Here is a 10,154-nt window from a genome sequence, read left to right as displayed (position 1 = left end):
GATATATGAATATTAGCTTTAACATCGAGCCTGATGTTTGAAAAGTAAAAAAAATTCTACAAAAGGTTTAACTTGATTTTTTTATCTTTTATCTCATCAATCTAATCTATACCCTTTATCACGTTGGCTACATCTTGTTGCGTGGAAACTTAATGACAAAGTTCAAATTTGTTAATTCTTAATGGATAAAAGGGACAGACAAGCATCAAGGCTTATCTCATTTAACAACGCAAATTTCATTAAGCTTTTTATATGATGTTTTATTTATTTTTAGGACCAAGTGAAATCTGAAAAGTTTTGGTAAAAAAAAATAAAAATAAAAATAAAAATAAAATGAAATAAATTATCCTGGATCTAATAAATTAAAGTCAAAATATAAAGATATTAGATTCATAAATGACGCTGATTATACCAAATAAAAATAATAAAGAGAATTAAAATTGATTAAATATATTTATTATTTTTATTTGAGTTTTTTATTTTTAAAATTATCTTATTTTAACATTAATAATAAGTTCTCATTTTTTAATGATATTACATCATTTGTGTCAATTTTTATGTTAGGATTATTATATTTTGTGTAAATAATATGATTTAATTTTGTATTTATAATTATTTCCTCTTATATTATGAATAGTAAATTATTTTATCTAATCAATGAATAATAAATAATACAATTGCATCAATTTATAACATTAATGTGTAACTTCTCTATCTTCGTGTGTTATAAATTGATAAAGTCTACGTGTACCTATGTTACCGAAGCTTTAAGCAATATTAATTTATCATATGTTATCTTTAATTAATTAAAAAATTATCTTAATAATCAATCAAAATGTATTCCCTATAATCATTATTTTACTAATCAGTCAATAAAAATTATTTTATACAATAATTTATAATGCTAATGTGTAGCAATTCTAACTTTACGTGTTATAAATTATTAAAACCTATATATATCATTGTTATTTTAGGCTCTATAAAATATAAATTTTTCAAACAAAGTTTTATTTTTTTTATGATTAAATAATTTTTAATCAATTTAAATATATTTATTCTTTTCATCAAATAGAATTAACTTCATATTTTAAATTTTCTTAAGTCATATTTTGATAATTTAAATAATTAACCATTTCTTTATTTTATTATACAAATATTTGCAATATCGATGTATGATTTACATTGCCTTCGATCGTCCATATCTTAAATTTTCTTTTAATATTAATCATAATAAAAAATAAAATTCAAATGCTTCATTTATGAATAAAATATTTTTTAACTATTTGTAATATAATTGTGTGATTTTCCTTCACTTTCTGTATTATTTCTAGTAGGTACATGTATAACCACATTATCTTGTATCCTAAATATTATAATTTTATTAAAATAATTTTTTTTACTAAACTTAATTTTAATCAACCAAGTTTGTAATTTTTAGATAGAATTACGTGGCTTTGAGTTTTCCATTGCACCTAAGATACGTAGGAACAAGAATCGAATCTGTCAAGTCAAAATAATTTTTAAAATAATTTTTCTCTTTTTTAAGATACCGAGTTATTATTTCAATAAATAATTTTTTCTTCTTTTAAAATAAAAATAATTAATAAGGGTTAAATAGATATTTTTTTCAAAATTAAAATGAATTTGCACGATTAATTTTTAGGTAACCATTTTAAACATACGTTGTAAAGTGCTAATACATTCCTTATACGTAAATGACTCTCGAACTTTTTTTTTGTTTTAAAAATCATATTATTTTAAAGCTTTTTCAAGGTTTTCTTAAAATAAACTTTGATGGTGACTCCTCTGATTTTTAGAAAAATATTTTTATTCTTGAAAGATATTTTTCTTAAACATGTTTTTTGCCATACCGTTGCGACTGTCCGATTGCAACATATGTTCACGATATAAAAGTGGGATGGATTTACAAGCCTCACAACCAGTTGTTGACCGAAATCCTAACTATACATTTGTCTAGAAGGCTATGAACGTGCACGTTGTATTTGTGTGTGGTTTAGTTGACCAGTGACTATTCATGCTACGTAAGTCTTTTGTAATTAGGAAGAGTACCTTGGTAGCGATTTGGGAGGCCCATGAGTTGAGAAAATGAATGATCGTGTTGATAAAGGAGAATCGGACATTAATAGATTGAGTGATGAATAGATGTTGGTATAATATGAAGTAATGTATAGGGATAACTTGTATGAATAAGTCAATGGTATAGGTTCAGATATTAAATTTGATTGAATAATGATGTCTGTTTAAGTGTGAAATAAGATACATGGGTAACTGTTGTTTGAATAAATAAGAAATGGAATGAGTATGATTAAATGATAAATGATATATATGAACTTTTAATAATAATAAAATTGACCTTTTTGATTCCTACGTCGTTAGTCTTCAAAAAATTAAGAAAAAAATAAAATAAAAGTATACCTTTAAATGCAATTACTCTATTATGTTCACATGCACTCTATAAATGTTTTTGTTGACAAAGTAAAGTATGAACAATTTGCTTAATACTAATTTTAATTGCTACCTTTTCACATATCACTACTAGGATTGATATTGTTGTACCCAATATATATATATATATATATATATATATATATATATATATATATATATATAAATCTCATATATGTTTTTTCTTTTATTTTATAATTTATTAATTTTTCTTATAAATAATTTTATTATATGTGTATATAATGTATCTTGATAAGACTATATTTTAGCATGCTTTTATAACTTATATATTTATGTGTAGTTATTATTTTAATTGAGTTTTATATTAATTTATATATTAATTGTGCAAATTAATATGAGAAAGTCATAATTAGGTTTTTGATGCATTTTGTACTCAAATTAGTTGAAAAATAAGGTTTCACTGTAGTCAGCAAGCTTAAACTTAAACAACTAGCACGAGAGTGCTTTGATCACATGCATGACCATGTTTATGGTCTTGCACGACCATGTTCACTTATGGGAAGCCTAAACCTTAAGCAACTTTAAGATTTTTCAAACCCTACAAAAGAGACCTCATAGGAGCGACTTAAGCATCCTATTTTTATCTCATCCTTGCCAAGTCTTTTTACACATCACTTCCACATTCTCAATATTGGTGTTAGCTAGTTGTTGATGACTATTGAAGTTTTGAGAGCGTGTTGGATCAAGAGTTCTCCTTATCTCTTCTCCATTGGATTAGTTTATTATTAGTTTGATTTTCTTTTATATTATGTCTAGCTAAATTCATAGCTACAGTGAATTTTTTGCATAACTTTATAAAAGTTTTATAATTTATGATAATTTCTTGTTTCCGTTCTTGATTGGTGTTACCCTATTATGTTATAATTATATGTCAGAATTAACAACTCTTAAACATACCATAATTAATTATAGACGATCATACCATATATAGTTAATAGATCTATAGGGTAACACCAAACAAAAGATTAGGTGGACCAAGTTTAATTCTTCTATTTCAATTGTTATTAAATTAACAACTCATAGGTATTTTATGCTTTCTCTTCCCTTTACTTTACATGATCATTAGAGGTGATAGTTTAAAAAAAAAAATATTAACATTGCATATTTATTAGTTGTTAATAAATTTAATATGAGTTGTTGGTGATCATAAGGAAATCAAAATTATAATTAATCTAAAAAGAGAACATAAAAAAATGCAAAAATGAAACTATGCATCCTAAGTTCTTCTTAATTAATTTATTGTTAGAGATTGTACTATTTTAATTTCTTGTTAATTAATTTTATATTCAAATCCTTATTATATTTAATTTCATATCTTTAAAGTTTAAACAATTAAATTAAGAATTTTTTAATAATTAAAAATAATTCTTGTGTGATAATATTTTGATAACTTATTTTAGAACTCAATATTACTTTTTAATAAATACATTTATCAACAAACATATCTCACACTTTTAAATACCACGACTGTGATTAAAACGATATTTAATAATGACATAAAATATTATGATTAATAATATAAAAGTAATTTATTTTTAAAAACTAAATAAATATTCAAATTCATATGATATTTTTTTAAATTAATTTTTTGAAAAAAGTAACATTTTTATTCATGTCTCGCAGGAAATAAGGAAAAAAGGTATGAATTGTTTGTTCCATATGTTCTATTGACCTCTTTTTTTTCTTTTTTTTTTATCTTTGCTTTTCTCTCTCTCGCTCTTATTTTTTCTTCATCATAGCTTTCTCTCTTTCTCTTTTATTAATTTCTACTTGCGTTGCCCTTCTCTCTCACACACTTACTTTTTCTTCTAATATATCCCCACATTCTTTATTTATTTTTCTCTTTCTTTCTTCCTTCCCTAATCTTCTGCTGTGCTGAGAGAATAACACAACTTAGGGAGTAAGTTAACCTGAAAAGAAATATTTACCAATATTTTCATTGCATTAATATGTTAGTTTCATTTTTCTGAAGCCAATGATATATTTATTTTTAATTGAAAGATAAAGATATTTTAGTGCTTCTAATATAAAATGATAATTTTGTAAATATAATTTAACGATGTGTTTCTTTTAATTTGAATAGAAATACTATTTTTAAAGTATTATATTTTTAAATTCATCTAAAAAAATCAAGACTTAAATAACATTTTAATCCGTAAAAATATCATGCTTTTTAATTTTAATCTTTGTAAAAATTTATTTGACTTTAGTCCTGTATTTAATAAAAACACATGATTTTAGTCTCTCATAAACTAAAATCACATACACAAATTTAAGATAAGATTTATATAACAATAAGATAAAATATCCAGGTAACTTATAAAATTTCTCCTCGTCGAGTATTTTTTTAGAAAAAAATTATGACAGCTTATACCAATTAAAAATATTATATTTTTAATTTTTAAAAATATAATTAAATTTTATTTTACTCAAATATTTTTACTCAAGTATTAATTTTTAAGTAATATGTAATGTGACATGTCCAGATGCATAATATATCATCAGTGAATAGTGACAGAGAATATTTAAAAAAATAAAAATTTATAAAAACTAAAATTAATTAAAAAAATCTTTGAAAAAACAAAATTAAAATTAATGGTGCTTAAAACAACGAGCACATACACTCGAGGACCAATTAATAAACTCATCAGATAGTAAATCTGAGTTAGTCCTTTCCTTACAAACCGAAACGTCGGCATCGGTCAGTGATCCCAATGCAGAACATTATAAAAGAGTGCTCATAGAAGGTAATTTGACAAGGATATGCATTACAAAATATTCTGTAAAAAAAATGCATCATAAATAGCATACCCGTATCTCAACCTAAGCGAATATAATCCACATTTAGTTGAAGAAAAAGAAACCGAATCTACAATTTTCTTCTCTCAAATTTGTGGAGAAGACTCAATCACCCACTATACAAGAGCAAGAGTTTCGTATATCTTTGATGATAAATAATTATAGAGGGCATTTTGATCTTAACTATTGAATGATGTAAAGTTTGAACTTAAATTGGAGACTACAAGAAAAAGTGGTGAGGGAATACTTTTGGGTCATTATGTCATGAAAGAATGTGGTATACTATACTGCACACACAAAAAGCTTAAAGTGAAAATGGAGGTGCGTGGACCAGCCAAAATTATTGGTGCCACTTCTGATGGGGTACCATCGAAATCGAACAAGACAAGGCAACCACACGAGGCCAGCACAGTGGGACACTCCTACTCCTGTTTGCATTCTTCCAAGCACCACATTCAGTCTATTTTGTTTGTTTCTGCCCATAAAGTAATCAAAGAAATGAGCTTACGTTGTTAATCAAATATGCTATATTAATTAATCACTGGTTTTGTTTCTGTCCTCAAATTTTAGGAAGAAGAGATTACGTTGTTTTAAGGTACAAAATCTTGTGAGACTCAGACTACTCTCATTTTAAGGAGATAAGTGGAGACACAAGCTTGCCACTTATTAAATATAAAATCGTATCTTGTTTTATTCGATCAACGCGAATATATAATTGACTCAAGTAATATATTATTTATTTTCTTAAAATTTAATTTTATTATGATATAAATAAATATTTTTCCCTCAAATAAAATTATTTCCTGTTTGAAATGCTTATGATGAAGAATAAAAGAAAGTTATAATTACTAATTGACTGTAGCTTATGTTTGATAGTATTGCGTAACTTTCCCACTACCGTTGTGTTTATCTTTTGCTTTCACTTTCTGTAAGAGTTTTCCTTCTTTTTACTATAATAATATTGTGCGCATTACATCATAATCTTTCACTGCATATGATCTAATAACTGTCCCATTATTGTATAACAATACGCTAAATAAATGTTGAGTGCTTGGTCATTGGGGGGATTTTTCTTCTTTTTTTTTTATGGTAGAGATGATTCTCCCTAGTCTCATCTTTTGTCCGAATAATAAACCCCAAATGCACGTTTTACAAAATGGGGCACAAACCTTGGTGACAATTGAGCCACGTCCATATAAAATCGAATTCCTGTTTCAATTTAATTCACTGCCCATAATGCGTTTTTTTAATTGAAATATTTTATATTATGATATTACATTTATTAAAAATAATTTCAAATAACCAATAAATCAAATTGTCATTTATTACAAGTGATTTAGTGTTGTCAGTTTAATTAGAAAATTCATAATCACATTGAAAGTAGCTTAAGATGAATTACCTTAAAAATAAATTTTTATATATAGAATTAAATAATATATTCGTAAAAAACACAAAATAACCATTAACTACAAGAATCACAAAATATTTAAAGATAAAAGCACTAATGAGATTGTTATATATTAATTATTCATTTTAAAAGTTATAGTTTAACATTCGAAATTAAGAATAATGCGGTCAAATACTCGAAATCATAAGCACATTTAACTAAATCACGAATTAATAAAAGTAATTAAAGTTGATTAATTTTAAACTTTTTACAAAAATATTGTAACATAAAAAATTTATCTTTCTTTAATATCATTAAACTTAACTTCACTATCAATATTTACTATTTTTTGTTTTAATTTTTTATTTCTTCAATTATATTTAGTAAAGATAAATAAAAAATATAATAAATGTTTCATCAAAATTATAAATTATCTTCTAGAAAGAACTACTGAAACTTTTTAGAAGATGTCTAGTAAAAAAGATCAGAAAAATAATATTTAATAAAAATGATATTTTTCAATATTTAATTATATTTTATATTACTGAAATTAATATTTTTAATGTTATTTTCCTCAGAGCATGCCACATCAATTAGGAATTTTTGAATGATATTGTTCTTAATTAGTCGATATTACTGAAAAAGGAAACTTAAAATACATATTACTTAGATTAGAAAAGTAATTTATTTATATTCTCTAAAAATTAATATAATAGTTTATGAAAAAACACTGAAAAGTATTATAAAATTAATTTGTTACCAAAATATAAAAATCCTTTGAGAAAGGTATCAAAGAGAAAGCGTTAAATTCTATTATCTAAATAAACTTAACATTAATATTACTGATAAAGGAGAGAAAAAAAAAATCTTCAGTATTAAATTCAAATGCGTTTTATGCCATGCTTTTGGACTAAAATAATGGGAAAAACTATTAAACTCATTCATTGAAAGATCAAGCATTTCTGTTTCAATATTTTGCGTACTGATGTGGACATTCGGGTGGCCAATAAAACTAAGGTAAAGTGACATCTGTCTTGGAGACTCGAAAGTATCCGAAGCCTCTGTTTGGCACTAAAATGGAAATATATATATTATAAAGTATGTTCAACAAAAAATATTTTAATAATTTATAACATTTTTTAAAATATAATTTTTCATAGTTTAGATTTACAAAATCTAATTCATTATTATTTATAATTATTTTAATATCTTATATATTTATTACCACTTTCGAAAACAAATTATATTTACAATCGTTGATGAAAAAACTAATAATTAACCATAAAATATAATATATGAATTTGTTTTATACATACAACAAAGTTTCAACTTGTTATTATTTGAATTATTAATTATTAGTTAATAATTATTCTTAATGATAGTTTTCGTTTAAATAATTTTTAAAAGAATATTTTGTAAATAAAAATCAACGATCTTTTTGAAACATAGAAGTTATGGAAATAAATTTCATTTCCCTTCACAAAACTATTTCCATACACAGAAACAAGAATCAAGCATCGGTCGTCGCCGTCAAAGAATTTAACTATTCTCACCAGCATCACAGCTTCGCCGGGAAAACACATCCTTATTATTATATTTTAAAAAAGAGTCAAATAAAACAAGCAAACAAACAGTACTTTCAATAATAATAATAAAAATAATAATAATTGAAAAGCAAAGGTTGACGTGAGATTTCATTTCTCGTTAATGAAGATCGATGAACATCACTCTCATAAATTAAAAAAATAAAAAATAAAATAAAAAAATCAACGGCGTAGCTTCACTCCTGTGTTTCAGGCCCTTGTTTTATTAATCTCCCATAAGCACCACTGTTTTCACCTTCACCTACCTGCACTGCCCTTCTCACTCTCCTCTCTCTCCCTTTCTTCACACCCAGCAAGAGTAGCAGCACGTAGCTGCAATTGCAAACGCATAACGAAAAAAGAAGGAAAAAAAGAGAGAGAATTAGTGAAGGGAACCAGTTAATTAGAAGATGCTACTAGGAAAGAGACCTCGTCCTCCAATGAAGAGAACCACAAGCATGTCGGAAATAACGTTGGATCTGAACGCCACAACCTCCGATTCTGACCCTTCTAACCAACACAAATCAGGTGATGCTTGTGTTGTGTTAGATCAGAGCAATAGGGTGTTGGTATCACCCAAAATCCATAGAAGACATTCCTCCGATTTCGTTGACACTCCTAACTTCTTACGCGCTTGCTTTCTCTGCAAACGCCGTCTTGATTCCGGTCGCGACATCTACATGTACAGGTACTCATTTCTGTTACATTACATAACTGTTACCATTAATCTTCACGCCGTTATGATACCGTACACCGTCAGTTTTTATTTTTAGAATCTTGATGAACGTCTTGTTAAAGAGAGAAAGACATAATTTTCATAGTCGAGTTTTATTAATTTGTTATAAATCTCACTAATTAATAAATCAATAAAAAGTATATTTTTAACATGATTATATCATGATGTTCAATAAAACGAGGTTTTTTCCTTAGAGTAAGAGAATTAAATTAAAGGGTTTTTGTTTGGTTTTGCAGGGGCGATAGTGCTTTTTGCAGCCAAGAGTGTCGTCAACAGCAGATGAACAAGGATGAGAGAAAAGAGAAGTTTGTTATGGCGTCGAAGAAACAAGTGGTGGGTTCTCCAGCATCTGGGTCTAATGTTGCAACCAAAGGCGAAACCACAGTGGTTGCGTTGTAGTTGTAAAAGCCAAACCAATGGATTCGATGGATGCCATTAGTTGCTGTTTGAGGCCTGTTAAAAAAAAATGTTTATATAACTCTCCCTCTCTTTTTACCGTGGCGTCTTTTTGGATAATGGGAGTGGGTGGTCTTATTTGCTTCAAACTTGGCAGGTTATTAATATTTTTGGAAGTGTCTTGTAGTAATCTCTCAATGGGATTTTGGATCAATAGATAATTAAAATGGAAAACAATTTTAAAATCCTGTTCTAATTTGTTCTCTCTCGTGCTTTTCATTCTGTCTTGTGCACTCATATTGTTCGATTTCTCTTTGGTTTGTCAATTGTGGACTGGTTCGTTGTTTATAATTAAAACTCTATATTTGTGAGAATTTACAAATATTGATGGGAATTTTTAATGGTGTGACTTATCCACTATTTTATCCTCCCCTCCTCTAGTGGAATAATTAACTTTCGTATAAACAAGTTGTATAATTAGATCCTGAATTTTCTTTTTATCAGGCAAAATAAATAAATAAATAAAAAGCATAAATGATACCCAAACTCATACGTAGTTTTAAAAAATTATAACAAAGTTTGTAAGCATAATATATGCTCATTTTCCCACCCAAAAATTAAAAAAAAAAGTAAAAATAAAAATCCCCTTTATCTTAACTCTAAACTAAGTCTAAGATCTAAGCTTTATAATTTCTACGACATTTCCAGATACTGGTTTTATATTCTAGGTTTATTATTTATATTAACTTTCGATCAATAATGAACC

At 26.1% G+C, this 10,154-nt stretch overlaps 1 protein-coding gene across 1 annotated transcript; it reads left to right on the top strand.

Annotated features, from left to right (window-relative positions):
- Nucleotides 1-8,500: 8,500 nt before the first annotated feature.
- On the top strand, nt 8,501-9,612 carry LOC113847433 (FCS-Like Zinc finger 6-like). The gene is made up of 2 exons (XM_027476536.1): nt 8,501-8,944; nt 9,229-9,612. The coding sequence occupies exons 1-2, from the start codon at nt 8,667-8,669 to the stop codon at nt 9,389-9,391; spliced, it is 441 nt and encodes a 146-aa protein (XP_027332337.1). The 5' UTR covers nt 8,501-8,666; the 3' UTR covers nt 9,392-9,612.
- The last annotated feature ends 542 nt before the right edge of the window (nt 9,613-10,154 follow it).

The sequence above is a fragment of the Abrus precatorius genome, unplaced genomic scaffold (genome assembly GCF_003935025.1).
Source record: "Abrus precatorius isolate BTA unplaced genomic scaffold, Abrus_2018 Scaffold8, whole genome shotgun sequence".
In the NCBI taxonomy this organism is placed as follows: Eukaryota; Viridiplantae; Streptophyta; class Magnoliopsida; order Fabales; family Fabaceae; genus Abrus; species Abrus precatorius.
The sequence above is the reverse complement of the archived record's forward strand: the minus strand, read 5'-3'. Positions and strand labels throughout refer to the sequence as shown.